At 31.0% G+C, this 17771-nt stretch overlaps 2 protein-coding genes and 1 non-coding gene across 3 annotated transcripts in view; all 3 read left to right on the plus strand.

Annotated features, from left to right (window-relative positions):
• The first annotated feature begins 2874 nt into the window (after positions 1-2874).
• LOC142222437 (uncharacterized) lies at positions 2875-6407 on the plus strand. The gene is made up of 5 exons (XM_075292580.1): positions 2875-3366; positions 3432-4777; positions 4842-5232; positions 5563-6086; positions 6153-6407. Exons 1-5 carry the CDS (start codon positions 3136-3138, stop codon positions 6313-6315), a joined length of 2655 nt encoding a protein of 884 aa, XP_075148695.1. The 5' UTR covers positions 2875-3135; the 3' UTR covers positions 6316-6407.
• A 1350-nt stretch (positions 6408-7757) lies between these two features.
• On the plus strand, positions 7758-7841 carry TRNAL-UAA (transfer RNA leucine (anticodon UAA)). The gene has a single exon. It is a non-coding gene; the product is annotated as a tRNA-Leu (tRNA).
• A 228-nt stretch (positions 7842-8069) lies between these two features.
• The window catches only part of LOC142222443 (uncharacterized), a 38433-nt gene continuing 28731 nt past the window's right edge, over positions 8070-17771 (plus strand). The window contains exon 1 of the mRNA XM_075292586.1: positions 8070-8610. Coding sequence (XP_075148701.1) covers positions 8547-8610 — 64 coding nt within the window. The 5' untranslated portion in view covers positions 8070-8546. The remainder of the gene's footprint in view (positions 8611-17771) is intronic.

A 17771-nucleotide genomic window follows, 5' to 3' on the forward strand; every position in this document is an offset into this window, starting at 1 on the left:
ACGATTACTTTTCTTTAATCATCCATTTTAAGGAATACAAACTTTGTGAAAATTTGCTTTGGGCTTTTCCCCATCAAGTTATAATAAAATTTGCAACAAATATGTATAATTTCATGCATTTTTCTTACTAATTTAATTTTCACTTTAGCGATTTTAGCGGCTAAACTCGAACTTAATACCCACCTTCCTTGCCAATATTTTTTGAATTTGGGGGCGCTTCTGAGAATCCCCACTACGTCGAAAACAATCATATACGACATCAAAAACTCGTCGGAAAAGCGCCGTCACTATTGAGAAGTTGTACCACGCCAAGTTACTACGAAAAAGTTTCTCATCAGTGCAATTATTAGGTGCCTATTTAGATCAATTTCGAAGGACGCCAATAAGAACCCCTGCAAACTATCAGAAAAAGTGCATTTTAAGGTAATTGTAGAAGAATCATTGTGGTCATGTAAAACATGATTGTGTAGATGTTTATTGATTTGATTAAACATTTATAATTTCTTATCCCTTTCCGACCGTGTACGCACAATTGTGCGGGTAAGTTTAAATCTCTATAATTTCTTTAATATATGACGTACTGCGATAAGAGCGGCAAAAAAATAATTGTATATGCTCTCTCTTTGTCTAAGAATGTGAAAAACCGTTATAAATGTTTGTTTTTTATATTAATTTTGTAGTTTCAGCAGTGTACTTTGCGCATTTGTAAAAATTAGTGGAAGATGTAAGTTTGCAAATAAATTAAAATTATTTAAGTTGTAGAATATTTCATCAAACAACTGTTTTCAATAAGAAAACATATTAAATATTGTATGCAAACAGTAACTTCGTGATTATTTTGTGTTTTTTGATATTTTTACGTCCGGACTTTTACCGGAATTTACCGGACGGCAACAATTGTGCGTATCCTGAAAAAACAGGATACAGGATCAAACTGAACAAACTTATTAATTTAAAATGTTCTATGTACACATAAATAACAGAATTCAAAAATTTAGGAAAATCTATCACGTGGATCGGCTATAGGTCGGAAAGGGTTATAAATATAACATTTTTCGGTTTATCTCATCACATTTAACATAATTTTTTGCATTAATAAAAGAATGATGTTGAGTTTTAAGTATCAAGTTACATATTGCAGCGTCTATCAGTCAGTTTGTTTATTTTCGATGGAGACAGCGTGCCTGGAAAAATATTTGAAAAAAGATCACTTTATTCTACTTGGAAAGTCGAAAATTGTTCACCATATACCTTTCACAATTTTAAGCGTAATATCTATGTTTTCAGAACTTTATTTTCGTTTTTATTTAAATAAAATATAACAAGCTGGTTGCGCTTGGCGTTTCACAAAAAATAAAATGGCTCTTCTAACAGTAGTGATGGCAAAATACTTTCATGTACATTTTGTACTTTTTGATATGCTTCCCCCATCACAGTTCGCGATGGTTGTGGTGACATTTACGAGTCTGTGGTAGCGATGAGGATGAAATGGAACTTTGAAATGCTGGCAGGGTTAAAGGCCAGTATTAAGTTGGCATTATCGCGCTAAGACAGCCATTTTTTCGCGATTACTTTTCTTTAATAATTCATTTTAAAGAAAATAAACTGTTGTTGCTTTGGATATTTCCCCACTAAAGGCCGGTACTCTGTTCGGTTTTCGCGTTGAAACTCCATACAAAACCAAAAAATGCGAAAAATTTGCGAAATTTTTTCCATTTGTGATACTTTGTTTTTTCGTGTTGAAAAACTGACGTTTATAGTACGGCGCCATTTGCAATGTGAATTAAGAAATAATTTATTTATTAAAAACTATTTGTGCGGGTTTATAAATCAAACACGGACCATATTTTTGTTCCGAAACTATACAAAGGATCAAAGGAATAGCAGATCAATTGCCCAAGGAAAAATAAAATGTTATTTTGTAAAAACAAGCAACACCACCAACTTAATCCAATATGGCTCCCTGTAAAATAGCGCTCCAAGCTACCTAAAAAAACGCCGCTTTCTATGTGCGAAATAATGGTTCCCATAAAAATTTTTCGCAAGAATGAACATAGTACCGGCCTTAAAGCTGAGTACTATGTTCAGTTTTCAAGCTGAAAACCAGCTTGTTTTCACGGTTACTTTTTTAATTAATTAATTTAGAAATATAAAATTAGTTGCAATCAATTCCTTGGATCTTTTCCATCCATTATTTGGTAAGACTTGATCAAAATATAATCGTCTTCATAAATATATTTGTACTTTTAATTTAGTGTTTTGGTGAAAACATCGAACATAGTACTCACCTTAAAGGCCGGTACTCTGTTCGGTTTTCGCGTTGAAACTCCATACAAAACCAAAAAATGCGAAAAATTTGCGAAATTTTTTCCATTTGTGATACTTTGTTTTTTCGTGTTGAAAAACTGACGTTTATAGCACGGCGCCATTTGCAATGTGAATTATGAAATAATTTATTTATTAAAAACTATTTGGGCGGGTTTATAAATCAAACACGGACCACATTTTTGTTCCGAAACTATACAAAGGATCAAAGGAATAGCAGATCAATTGCCCAAGGAAAAATAATATGTTATTTTGTAAAAACAAGCAACAACCACCAACTTAATCCAATATCGCTCCCTGTAAAATAGCGCTCCAAGCTACCTAAAAAAACGCCGCTTTCTATGTGCGAAATAATGGTTTCCTTAAAAATTTTTCGCAAGAATGAACATAGTACCGGCCTTAAGTTATAAAAAAATTTACCAAAAAAGTTATTATGTTACTCTGCTGTAATAGATTTATTTTTGATTTTAGCGGCTAAACTCAAACTTATGTTAGTACTCACCTTAAAGGTGGGTATTAAGTATTAAGTTTTCATTTTATATGGGATTTAACAGCGGAAATCGAACATAGTACCGGCCTGTAGATAAAAATATGTTCATTGAATGGTCATTTGTGGGTTTCAAAGCAATATGTGTGTTAGCATTTCACTTGACACATAACTCCCTTAGTTTTTTCCATGATAATGTCACCCTTAGCAACGGCATTTGTTATTCAAAAAAAAAATTGTCCAAAGAAACTAAACGACAAGCAGACAAGCTTTATTAAAAATTTCAATCGAATATTATTAAAAAACAAAAAAAAACTTTTAAAATGACACACATAAAACGAGAAAAAGCATCATCTCAAACCAAGGATACTCGTTGGGATCGTATACGTAAACGACACGGCAGTGGAAATTCTGCAAAAATCAAAAGTGAAACTGTAAAACGTTTCATAGAAATCGATTATATTGATAAACATCAACAAAACATTTTAAACGGCGAAATAAAACCTGAAACAAATCTAGATCCAGTAATGGTTATGGATATGAGACATCGAATGGTGAGTTGAGTAGATAGGAAATGTTAAAATCTTTTGCAATTGTAATATTCCTTCCGTATCTACAGTTTAAACAAATACCTCGTAAATTGCCATTGGCTACCGTGGCGTTTAGCAAAACCATAGATACTTGTAAATCTCACAATGTGGCTGTGGAGGAACGCTACATTGAGAATCAACTCCAGCAATTTCGCCAACATTTACAAAAACAAAGTAAACTTAATCGCATATCTGAGAAAAAGGTACATTCATTACTAATAGACAATCAAGGTATAATGGAAAGTTTGGAATCATCCCACAAGCACATAGAGGATTTCTATAGTACACCTATGGACGCATTAAATGAGGTCAATGATTTATTTAAGCAGGAAGTCGAGAAAGAATTAAAACAATTGGCAAGAGAAGAATTTATCAAAACAGAATGTTCCAATATATTGAAAGAATCCGAGGGTTCTACTGTGGACTCAGAGAAAATATTGAGTGTTGTTTCAGTATCGCTTAGTGATAAAATGGATGATATCATTGAAAGATTTCCGGAAATGCGTTTATTTGTTGAAAATGATAAGAGAGGTGGCTCCAGTTCTCCGCGTAAAGATACCCCCAGTCCTTTGGCCGATACTGATGAGGTTTTAAAGCCTTTGCGAGAAAATATTGAACAGAATAATGGCCTACAATTGCGCTGTGTACGTTTCGATGAAGAAGTCAGTGTATGTCAATTTCAAAGGGAAAATTCGACTTGCTCAAATACTAGCGATGGCATTGATTCTGTAATATCGGAATTGGCTGAGGAAGCTTTACTAGAATTACAAATTGAAGAAGAGGAGACAAGGTTATCAACTATACCTGAAAATGAAGCCGAGATAACAATGCAGCTCTTGAACATTTCTACTAAAGAGGAAAAGGAAGATGAGCCTTTAGTTGGGAAAGGAAATGGATTCCAACATATTCCCAGCGAAGAAAATAGTGACATATTGGAAGTAAGAGGGAAAATGCCTAAAACTTTTATTAGACTTCGTTCTCCTTCTCCAGTACAACGAAAACAATCTCATATTTCTGTAATTTCTACAACCACTGAAGATGAAACATCATCTAGTCAAGAGCAGAATAAAATCATAGAAGAACTTTTTGAAGAAAAGTCTTATCCAAGGATTCCAATATTACGCAAATATTTTCTGAAGTGGGTTCATTTCACCCATGTAGAGAAAATCGAAAGGGAGCACGCAGATTCACATGCAGATCGAGTGCGACGAATCAATATATTCCTAGACAAAATACGCATTGAGAAGAGTCGACAGAAAAAATGCCAAAAGGCACAAAAGATGGGAAATGGCGATGGAGAATGCACAGACGTTGAGACCACAAATAGAAAAGATGCAGCAGGAAATATACGCATAAATAAGAAATATCAAAACAAGTAAGTCATAGTTAAAATTTTCTAATAAAATTTCAATGTAAAATCTCAAATATTTTCTATTCAGGATTAAAATTCAACAAGATATTATTGATCTACAACGGGTTAAATTGGAAAGACAGGAACGTATTATAATGGAATTGAAACTTAGTAAATTATCCGAAGAAGCTAGGGAAGCTCGCATGGAGCTTAAAGATGAATTAAAGTCTGTTATACGTTCGGGAGATGCCAAGTCTAAGGCCAAAGCAAAATGTCTTCAATTGATAGGAAATCTTCGAGACAAAGAAGACGAACGTTTAGATAATCTCCAATGCAAGGCCATGTTAATGCCAAAGTTCCTACAAACAATGCAAGAAAGAGCTTTGGAAAGGAGTATAAAACATGAGCAGGCTAAACAACGTCGTCTTCAACAGGAAGCCGAAAAAGAAGCTCAGAAATTGGCAGCTGAAGAAGCAAAGGTAGTTTTTTAGAATAATAAAAAAGTAACCTCCTTTGAAATCTATAAAAGAGCTATATACCTCCATGTTCCGATAAACGTAATCGCAATTCGCAAGAATTTATTTTTCTTGTAACGAAAAAATAGAGATGCTCTGGGACTCAAATACAATTTTGATTTCAACTTCTCCTTAAAAAGAACTGTATTACCAATATTTATGTTTATAAGTTTGACGGTTAAGAAATTATGGCCAAATGAAAATTTTGCGATTCAGAATTTCGGAACATGAGGGATAATCTTTATAATAATTTGATAATTTATTTGAATTCATTTATTAATCAAATATTTTTAGCGCCTTGAGGACGAAGAAGCTAAACGCCAAAGAATTGAGGCTTTGAAAGAAAAACGGAGACAAGAGAAAATGGCTAAAATTATTAAAGAACGTGAACGTCAACGCTATATTGAAAATCTGCGTAAAGCTCAAGAGTTCTATCGACGCATGCTTCTGAAACGTATTGGAATGGAGGGTTTCAAAAGGATTTTACGGCGTAAAAAAGATAATATACAAAAATGTGAACAATTACGTCGAACTCTATACAAAAGGACTTATTTTCAAGCTTGGTTCAGTATATATCGCATTACGAAGGCACGTCGCTGTCAAAAAGCTGATGAATTATATGATCGCATATTGAAACGTAGATATATTCATTTGTGGATCTACTATACGGAGCAGGAACGAAGTAAACATAATGTGGCTGTGGACTATTTTGAATTAAAGTTGACAGAAACGACTTTTAAAAAATGGCTTAGCTACACCAAGTGTATGCGGGCGATTGAAGACACAAAAATGAAACAGGCCACATTACATCATGAATGGTAGGAATTAAATTGTAACCATAATATATTCAGTGATAATTTTTGCTTTTTTTCTTGTTTTTCTAGGCATTTGAAATGGAAAGTATTGGATTGTTGGCAACGTTTGCCACAAATTTTGCAACTGGAAAAAGAGACTGAAGAGAGAAGACAACGATGGCGTATGAAGATATGGGAATTGCTACCCGATTATACACCAAATAGAGATGAATTAAATTTAAATTTTATATAAATAACTAGCGTATGAATTGCATTAACTTCATTAGGCTAAACATTTTGAAATTTGGTATACATAGTAAATAGAAATTGAAATATTTGTAATGACTTAGTAATTATTTCTACTTAGAAAACCTGTATCAGTATGTTTTACATGCAGGAAAAACTAACATTTTTTATTGATCTTATTCAGATATTTATCTAGCGATCAAACCAAGCCTATATTTTTCCTTTATTAGTTTTTAACTAGGGATTATAACCGAAATTAAAAATTTTACTTTTAATAATTTTGAAAAAACTTGTCTTTTGTCGAGAATTTTTTATGAGTTTGTCGCTATGATTTTTTATTCTTAACATGACAATTTGGATCATTTTTGGGTATAATGGAATTTGGACAAAATTATTTTATATTGATCATTTATTTTTTTGTTGTATGTTCACTAGTTATCATTCCTAGTGAACATACAACTACTACTACTAGTGCATTTTAGGTAAAGAATTTTTGTATTTCTTTTCTCAGTTATCGCATTAAAAACAGTTCGGGGTATTAATTTAAAATAAAATAAAAACATATTTCTATTATATGTTGGCTCAACTTGGATGAAAAATTCATAAACTGAGAATGAAGCCGATCCATTTTTTTCGGCGACGGCTGACACTAAATTATTGCCTCCGCCGGCTTGATGGCCAACATAAATTTGTCTATTCGGCAGCGTACAAATATCCATTATAAAATCAATTTAAAATTTTCCGAATTGTAATGAGATTTGTTATACAACCAATCTTACAAACAAGTTTCCATATACCCTCAAACTGAAAAGTTGTTGCAGTTGAAAAACGCTCATCCTGTGTTTATTGGGTTACTTTTAATTGTTTTATTTTCAGCTAAGAAACTAATTGAATAATACGTTTCTATAATAATTTAGCAATAAATCATGGACAGTAGAGGTGTATAAAATACAATTTTGATCCAAAAATAAAAAATAAAAACAAAATTTTTATTCGTATTTCCGCATTCTCTTCTTTAAGAGACACAATCCAAGGGAAATTAAGTGTTAATCGATTTTATTAAGTAAGTAAGTTAGTAACAACAAACTGTAAAATTTATAACCACCTCTTTGGATGTGCTAAAAAACATTCACCTCATAAATTAAGGGTTAACTTCGATATAAATACCCACCCTTATGTTTAATATAACTTCCATAAGACACATTTTGTGTCTACTTACTAGTGCCCTCTGTTTAAACCGGATACCTCAACAACTTATAACACCACAAGCATAGTCTATTTTTAGCTTCCTCATATAATGGCAACACTGATGCGCCAGAGAGTAGGAAAACACATTCTCTCTGTATGCGTATTCGTTTTGTTTAGATGTGACGCACACAGCTATCTATCTGTATGTGATGTGTGTTAGCCTCTGACTTTTATTGATGATTGTGCATACGTCGATTACAAGTCAGGTTGGCCGAGCGGTCTAAGGCGCCAGATTTAAGCTCTGGTTCCCGAGAGGGAGCGTGGGTTCGAACCCCACACCTGACAAGAGAAAACTTTTTTTAAAGCATTTTTTGTTAGTCGTTTTTATATGGGGGCTAAGTGTTTTCATGTTAGTACAAAAAATGTTCGTGGATTCCCCCCCAAACAATTGAGTGAGAGAATGAGTGGAGCTTATTCATTTGTTTGGTAAATTATCTTAAGAGTAATTCCAGATAAAAACACAAACAAACGAAAACTTCTTGATCTCGCTCTATGAACATTGTTAGTTGTATATTTACATTCGATCATAACGGTTGTGTTTTAATTATCTTGTTCGGCAAAGCGAGAACACATTGCGTTATTTGATTTCATTCTTATTGGCGCACTCCACGTAAATTATTTCCGACCATTTATCATCGTAATATCTAGATTTACTTGTTTAAACAAAAGAAGAGCCAAAATATACTCAGACAGTGTTAAAAATAATCAATTTTTTTTGCGTGCAAAGTTGACGTTTTAATACCTACTTTGTTGAGGTTGAAAAAAAAATTAAGGAGTTTGCTAGCGGGTGCGGCGGGCAACAACACAACTCAAGCATTGTGGTTTTGCTACCACATATCGCGGCGATTCATATATCCGTTGGAATTGAAAATTTCGTTAACAGTATCTAGTCCCTGGTGTTTCAAAACAATCTGTGAAACAATTGTGTGTGTGATTGTGTGTTTTTTTAAGATTATTGATTTATAATATATTGCTTTAAGCTCATTCAATATGATTTGGAGGTTCGCACATATTTTCTTGTTTTCATTCTTATTTATTTTCTCAATTGAAAGTGGTAAGTTGACTTTTGTTTTGTTTTTGTTTCCTTGTTTATTTATATGTTATCATAGTGCTAACGAATCAATTACGGTGTGATCGATTAATCTTGTAGTACACTTGCAAAAATTACAGAACAAAACGTAGCAATGCAGTATATAACCTAAAAAAAAAACATGTTAGCACCACGGAAATACACTGCCATAGCGCGTCTGTTGGTATACGCCTTGTGAAACCCAAAAATAATCAAAGTTTTGTTCTTTGGCGGCTAACGACACAGTGTTGCCACGGATTTTTAATACTTGTTATGTTACCATGTTATCCTCGGAAATGGTGTATTTCCGAGAAAATAACATGGTTGCTACAAACATGCCCATAAAGCAGCGTTGCCACAATTAATTTTTATTTTGGACAAACATTTTTCCAAAAATTTATTTCTACAGAAAACTTTGTCAAAATTTTATTTCTATAGAAAATTTTGTCAAAATTTTATTTCAATAGAAAATTTGGTCAAAATTTTATTTCTATAGAAAATTTTGTCAAAATTGTATTTCCATTGAAAATTTTGTCAAAATTTTATTTCCATAGAAAACTTTGTCAAAATTTTATTTCAATAGAAAATTTGGAACAAATCTACTTTAGCACAAGTTGTTAAAAATAAACAAAAAATTTTTTTTGAGTGTAGGAGAAGGGATTTAATCGAAAATGTAAAGTAAAAAATTTGGCGGAAAAGCCTAGTTTTCGAGATATCGACATCTGAAAATCCTTTATAATTTTCTTAATTCTGACAGCAATTTTTCATGAAATGAACAAAATTCAGTTTTTTTGCGTATTTGGTAAAAATAGTACATTTTAAGCAGAAAATATTAAGTAAAAATTTTGTGGGAAGAGCGTACCTTCGGCCGGGATTTGAGGCTTTCTCCTATGGACAGGGTGCAAAGTGGGCTAACGCGAACCCAAAGAGGATAGGTAGCCGACCTTCGGCCGGAGTTTGAGACTTTCTCCTATGGACAGGGTCCAAAGTGGTCTAACCGGATTTGAGACTTTCTCCTATGTACAGAGTCCAAAGTGGGCTAACGCGAACCCAGGACCTCTCCGGGTCCATGTTATTCTAAATATATTACTTTTAGGATGATTATGTGCGATACTAAATCCATTATACGTGGCAATGAAACTTTAGGGGCCCGTAACTCCGAAAATTGGCCTTTCCGCCAAAAAGTGGTATATATTACATTTTGTGTTTAGAATCGAAAAGTCTACACGCTGACCAAAAATTGGACCAATCGGACCACTTGTACTAAAGTAGATTTAAGCCGAAATTTTTGTCAAAATTTTATTTCTATGGAAAATTTTGTCAAAATTTTATTTCTACAGAAAATTTTGTCAAAATTTTATTTCTATAGAAAATTTTGTCAAAATTTTATTTCTATAGAAAATTTTGTCAAAATTTTATTTCTACAGAAAATTTTGTCAAAATTTTATTTCTACAGAAAATTTTGTCAAAATTTTATATCTATTGAAAATTTTGTTAAAATTGTATTTCTGTAGAAAAGTTTGTCAAAATTTTATTTCTATAGAAAATTTTGTCAAAATTTTATTTCTAAAGAAAATTTTGTCAAAATTTTATCAAAATTTTATTTCTATAGAAAATTTTGTCAAAATTTTATTTCTACAGAAAATTTTGTCAAAATTTTATTTCCATAGAAAATTTAAAAAAAAATTACCGATTTGAATGAAAATGGACTAAAATCCACCAAATTCCATTTGGTCCGACCATTGGACCAAATTTAAAAATTAATAATTTTTTTGGACCAAGTTTGGTCCCATCAAACCAAAATGGCAGCCCTGCCTTAAAGTAAAACACAAGTTTTTCATTTAAGAAATAATCTTTAAATTAACTGCTATATTCAATCTTTGGATTAAAAATAAAAAAAACTTCAAAAATAGGTTAATACTTATTTTGAGAATTTCTGCATCTTTAATTTAATTTTTAATTTTTTTTAATAAAAAACCATGTATTGCCTTGAATTATCTGCTATAACTTGGATTTTTATTGGTATAAATACATAAATACCTTTGTTAATCAAAAAGTGAACGAAAATTGGATAAATCGGATGTGTATCCCAATTTTAAATTTATATAGCCTAGATTTAAAGGTAGATATTTTTTTTTTGTACAAATGTCTTTATTTTAAATAAGCTGCATTTTTGGCTCAGAATCAATACCCAGCGAAAAATTGGAAGTTGTCCCCCGGGATTATTTATCAATTTTTTCCACTTCGAATGAAGTTCTTTTGACACAGTCTTAGAAAATAAGATATTTTGCGGGTTAACGCGAAAATTTAAAATTTTTACAATTAAATTTTGCAAAATGAATAGATAATTAACAAAAAAGTAAAAAAATAAAGAAAATAAAATGGAAAATTTCACACCCGTGGGTATTCGAATTTGTACCTATTGACTTTTCCACTTCCATGGAAGTTCTTTTGAGAAGGGTTTGCGAATTATTAGCATTTTCAATTTATTTATTGAGTTAAAAAAATATATATTTCTACAAATATATACACTGAAAGTTATAAATAATAAAATAAAAACGATGTAAAAAACAAAAAAAGTCTTATGAATAAAATAATATTTGATAAAAAATTTGAACCGTTTTTTTATTTTTTCTTTAATACTAGTAAAGAACATCTCGAGAAGTAGTTAGAATGTTAGGCCTTGGTGTCATATTACGATCATATTAGAATATAGAAGTGTAATAAAACATGTGTAATTAAAAAGTGAAATTCGGCGAAATTTTTTTTGCTTGTTTTTTTTTAATTTTAATTTTAATTTTTTTTTTTAATTTTCTCATTCAAAGGATCCGAAAATAAAGTACTTCCGTCCCATGACAAGCCCATGTAAAATTCATTGGAGACTACACACAAACAAATATTTTTCGTCTTCAATCATGAAATTAATTGATCAAATTTTAAATTGAAAGTCAATTAAAAAATTAACTGATCCAACTAAAAATCAATTAATTTTTGTGATTGATTTTTGTTTCAATTAAAAATGTGTTGAATCAATTAAATTTTTTATTTAACAGTCTTAAAAAATATTAAAATTAAATTAAAATAAGACTTTAATTGGAAAAATTTTCGTAAAATTGTTTTTGTGTATCCACGTTTGCACTACTTCCGGATCACAAGTTGGAGATTCAAACTACTTTTTTGGAAGCTCTTTTTTTGCTAGGTACCAAACGCGGCTGCCACAGTTGGTAGAATTCTATCAAATATGGTTCATTTTTTTACTGTATGGTAGATTGGTAGAATTCTTGATATTTTAGTAGATGTTTCAAAATATTCTTCAACTAACAGGTTTTTCACAATTTTTATAGAAATAAATGTCTATAGAAATAAAATTTTGAAAAAATTTTCTATAGAACTAAAATTTTGACAAAAATTTTCTATAGAAATAAAATCTTGACAAATTTTTCTATAGAAATAAAAATTTCTGTAGAATTCCCATTTTTACAAAATTTTCTATAGAAATAAATTTTGCAAAATAAGATTTTTATCTTTGGCGCAAGATATATTTCTGTGGTATTAGTTAAAATTGAAAAGTGTTGTCGATAGTCTTCACAAATGTGGCTACATCGGAAGAATTCTCTTCATAAATTTGACGAGACTTACTTCATTAACTAGTCTTTGTAGATTATTCATTAACACAAAGAAATTTTCATTAATTTTTGTAATGAATTTTTTCATGATTTTTGTTAAGAAGTTATTACGAAACATTCTGCGTTAAAATTTCTTCATAAAAAGTACGCAATTGCTTATTTGAAAATACAAAGAAGTTCCGTTGAAGTTGTAAAATTTTCCTGTGCGTCATAAATATTCCTCTAATAATGTGATCGGGCGTATTTCTTTATTTAATTTGTTTTTAGTTTCTGGGTAACGAATTTTTAGACAAGCTAATTTTTGACGCTACACACAAAGAAAATTTCATTAAAAGTCAGTCAACGAAAAATGTTCATTGATATAACGAAACGTTTTCATTAATAAAATGAAAATATTCGTTAATAGTACGAAACGTTACGTTGATTTGCAGAAAATTCGGTATATTAACGAAAAAATTTGTTGTATTAACGAATTTGTTTCATTGGCTGACTTTTAACGACACATTTCGTTAATAAAACGAAACTTTTTCTATTAGTGTATAAAATTTTCTTTAAAAACAAATAAAAAAATTTAGAGACAATCGTTGAAACGATTATCACAAATTCAGGTTTATCGATATTACTCCAATTTGTTAAAAAGTTATGTGGCAAAAAACTTATATGCTTTTCTTACTAATTATAAATAAAAAGAAAAACAAATTCCATTTTAAAATGAAATATTTACACTGATAGAAAAATGTTTCGTACTATTAACGAACGGGCTTCGTTGATTATTTTTCGTTAATATTACGAAAGTTTTCGTTATAAGAACGAAAGTGATCGTTAATACAACGAAATCAATCGTTAAAAGACAATTTTGTGTTTTGGTTTTTGGTTATATTAATGAAACACGTTTTTCTTAAGTGAAAGTCAAAAAAAAAAAAAAAATAAATACACTACCGATGACTACACTCAAATGCAATAATTGCTTAGGTTTCATTAATATAACGTTTGTATTCATTTATACAACGTTCGCAATTCATTCAATTAATGAATTTCATTCATACAACGTATAAGCTGCATCCATACAATGAAAAAATTTCATTCATACAATGAATAATATTCGATAATACAACGAAAACGCTACGTAATAGCAACGTAATTATTCGTTAATACTAAGAAATGTATTCCATAAAGAGTTTCGTAAATATAACGTAAAATTACGTTGTTATAACGAAATGCTACGTTGGCTGACTTTTAATGAAGAATTTCGTTAATACAACATAGAAATTCATCGTATTAACGAAACTTTTTCTACCAGTGTATTTAATTAAAACCCGATTTTCTCTTATGGGTAACAACATTTTAGACTAACGAAGTTTTCATTTCATATAAATTTCTTTCCCCCCAAACAAACATTGTGATAAACAAACCTAATAAAAAACAAGTAAGGAAAGTCTAAAGTCTTGCGGGGCCGAATATATTACACCCTGCACCACTTTGTAGATCTAAATTTTCGATACCATATCACATCCGTCAAATGTGTTGGGTGCTATATAAAAAGGTTTGTCCCAAATACATACATTTTAATGTCACTCGATCTGGACAGAATTTGATAGACTTCTGCAAAATCTATAGACTCAAATTTTAAGTCGGCTAATGCACTAGGGTGGAACACAATGTTAGTAATAAAATATGGGAAACATTTAAATCTGAAGCAATTTTAAGGAAACTTCGCAAAAGTTTAGTTATGATTTATTGCTCGATATATATGTATTAGAAGTTTAGGAAAATTGGAGTCATTTTTACAACTTTTCGACTAAGCAGTGGCGATTTTACAAGGAAAATGTTGGTATTTTGACCATTTTTGTCGAAATCAGAATAACATATATATGGGAGCTATAACTAAATCTAAACCGATTTCAACCAAATTTGGCACGCGTAGCTACAATGCTAATTCTACTCCCTGTGCAAAATTTCAATTAAATCGGAGTAAAAGATTGGCCACTGTGGTCATATGAGTGTAAATCGGGCGAACGATATATATGGGAGCTATATCTAAATCTGAACCGATGCTAATTCTACTCCCTGTGCAAAATTTCAATTAAATCGGAGTAAAAGATTGGCCACTGTAGTCAATCGATATATATGGGGGCTATATCTAAATCTGAACCGATTTCAATAAAATTTGACACACTTGACTACACTACTAATTGTACTCCTACACAAAAAAAAAAAATTCTGATTCAATCACGAAATTAATTGATCCAAATAATTTTTAATTGAAATGTCTTCAATCACAGAAATGATAGTATCAATAAAAAAATTAATTGAAAAGTTAATTGATCCAATTAAAAAATTAATTGATACTATTATTTTTGTGATTGATTTTTGTTTCAATTAAAAAATTTGTTGAATCAATTAAATAAATATTGTAATAATTTCTAGTTTAAATGATTTGTACATTGAACCAGCCTGCATTGATATCAGGCTAACGTAAAAATAGTAAGCTACGAGGAGCCCGTCGTAAATAAGGAAAAAAACATTACTAATATTGTCGTTAGAATTGTTGTTGTGTCCTTAGAAACCAGTTTCATATAGTTATCACAGTAATTGTTGTTGACTAGAAACGAGACATTGTGTGATCGTTCGCCAATCAGGTGAATTCAGCAATGTCTTTAAAAATAGATTTCGATTTGTTGGTACATTAGTGTAGTAACAAATCGAAATCTAAAAATAAGATTAAGGGATTGTAAAGTTATACGAAAAGATGATGCACAGTGCGGGTGAAAAATGGTTAAATTTGGGAAGAATAATTCTCGTATGTAAATTTCATAAGAAATTAAGATAAAAGAACCAAATTGAATCATCTCACCCGGCCAGATCTCGCTAAAGACTATGGAAATGTGTAGTGGCCAACACTGAAACATATATGTATAGTCAGGCTTGCGAGATGGGTATCTGGCATTTTCTTTTCAGTAACTTAATGATGTCAATTCCCTTAATCTTCCTGTCCAATAAGCTCGAATAAATATTGTAATAATTTCTAATTAAATTTTTAATTGAATATTTTTTAAAACTCAATTAAAATTTTAATTGAAAAAATGTTCGTAAAATTTTTTTGTGTGTAGTGAAAAATTTCAACCAAATTGGGATAAAACTCTGGCTTCTGGGACCGTATTAGTCCATATCGGGCGAAAGATATATATGGAAGCTATATCTAAATCTGAACCGATTTCAATAAAATTTGGCACACTTGACTATAGTACTAATTGTTCTTCTTGTGCAAAATTTTAAGCAAATTAGGGTAAAACTCTGGCTTCTGGGGCCATATAAGTCCATATCGGGCGAAATATATATATGGGAGCTATATCTAAATCTAAACCGATTTCTTCCAAAATCAATAGGGCTCTATTCTGAGCCAAAACACATACTTGTGCCAAATTTGAAGTCGATTGGACTAAAACTGCCACCTAGACTTTGATTATAAAAATGTGATCACGGACAGACGGACACGGCTATATCGACTCAGGAGCCCACCCTAAGCATGTTTGCCAAAGACACCATGTGTCTATCTCGCCTCCTTCTTGGTGTTGCAAACATATGCACTAACTTATATTACCCTGTTCCACAGTGTGGCGCAGGGTATAATAAACAAAAAAACAACTTTAGCAATAAATGAAAATTTCGCTTATTTAAAATTTCGTTTCGAACCAAAGAATTATTTTTTTTTTGTGTGTAGCTGTCTCTTGCTTCACATATATGTTTGTATGAATCAAATTTGTTTTTTAGTGTAGCCTAAAATTTAAATGGCCATAAACAAAAAAAAGTTCTGCTCCTCTAGAACTCTTTTACTTTGGCATCTATTTTTAAAATGCCTTGCATGTTAAATCCGTGTTATAAAACCATCATCTTGTAGTCTTTAATGGCGAAATTTACAACAACGACATATTAAGACTTTAATGGTATTCCTTTTGACTATTTTATGACATTTAACTTGGCTGCAAGAAGAACACCAAAGTAAACAAACCTGCTCCATTACAACACCCCATATTCAGATAAGATACAACCATTGAGGCCATAAAAAAATGTAATGGCTAGCCATGGTTACTATGATGGACAGACGGATAAAAACATCATTTATAGTGATCATCATTAACTAAAATTAAATACCACCAGGAGTTTTGGGATTTCAGATTTATTTTACCGTCCTTCTTTGTTCTTTCTTGCTGAAGAACTCGCTAAAAAAGTCTCAATCCCAATGGTATTGAAGCCGCCATGAAATGGTCAGAAGAAGCAAAGGTTGTTAACATACATAGAACAATTTCAGTTGTATTCATTAATATAAGACTAAGTAAATTCCAAAAGTTTCTCGATAAATAATTGATAAGAAATTCCATATCGAATATGTCTAGCCTATAATAAAATCTACTTTGTTCTCTACTGAAATCTTATCAATCATAATATGTGTGTTTTTTTTTATTTAACAAGAGTCTATTTCCCCATTCTGTATGCGTTGATATTTTAATCAAAAACAATGAATGTAATGATAATTTTAGCAATATGACAAATAACAAAATTTCCTTTTAGCCTTTTCAAACATAAAAACCATAAAGTAGAAGCCATTTAGCTGTCAACCAAGCGGGTGCCCAATGAGTCATATCAAAACATTTTATTCTGTTTTTTAGTTTTTTTTTGAAAACTTCTCTCACCACAAATTATTTTCAAATTTACACTGAAATGTTGCTATCACTTTAACGATTTCATGTTAAAATTGAAATACCGTAGCACATAATCTTCATGGAATATTAAATGTTATGGTTATACCTCAAGTTTTGTGGGCAGGTATATTAGAAATGCCGCAGGTGTTTGTTTAAACCTATCGTCATTTTTTTTTTTCAATCGATAAAATCAAACTATAAAATGACGTTTCAGTTTGTTTTTATTAAAACAAATACCGTAGATATTCCTATGGAATTTGCATAATATTAACCTATTAAAACTAACAATAATATACCAAATAGTTTTTGGGGTGATAGTAATTAGAATTGCATTAACATTTCACATGCCACTTGAAAAGTCCCAGAACTACCATAGTAAAAATATTTTTTGTAATATAAAATAATAATAAAAATATAAAATATAATATAAAAATATTTAATAATAAAAACTAATTTTCTTTAAGGGTGATCAGCAGAGATGCTATGTATCAAACTTTTTATACCCTGCGCCACACTGTGGAACAGGGTATTATAAGTTAGTGCATCTGTTTGCAACACCCAGAAGGAGACGAGATAGACACATGGTGTCTTTGGCAAAAATGCTCAGGGTGGGCTCCTGAGTCGATATAACAGGTTGGCTGATAAGTCCCCGGTCTAACAAAGAAAAACACATTTTTTGTCAAAATTCGTTTTTATTATTCAACATAGTTCCCTTCAAGAGCGATACAACGATTACAATGACCTTCCAATTTTTTGATACCATTTTGGTAGTACTCCTTCGGTTTTGCTTCAAAATAGGCCTCAGTTTCGGCGATCACCT

This window comes from Haematobia irritans, chromosome 1 (assembly GCF_050003625.1).
Source record: "Haematobia irritans isolate KBUSLIRL chromosome 1, ASM5000362v1, whole genome shotgun sequence".
Classification (NCBI taxonomy): Eukaryota; Metazoa; Arthropoda; class Insecta; order Diptera; family Muscidae; genus Haematobia; species Haematobia irritans.

What these genes read in the sequence shown, in the direction of transcription:
- LOC142222437 (XM_075292580.1), top strand. Translation starts at nt 3,136, where the DNA reads ATGACACACATAAAACGAGAAAAAGCATCATCTCAAACCAAGGATACT. An exon ending in TGGCAGCTGAAGAAGCAAAG is followed by an intron (nt 5,233 to 5,562) that starts GTAGTTTTTTAG and finishes AAATATTTTTAG; the next exon opens with CGCCTTGAGGACGAAGAAGC. An exon ending in GCCACATTACATCATGAATG is followed by an intron (nt 6,087 to 6,152) that starts GTAGGAATTAAA and finishes TTGTTTTTCTAG; the next exon opens with GCATTTGAAATGGAAAGTAT.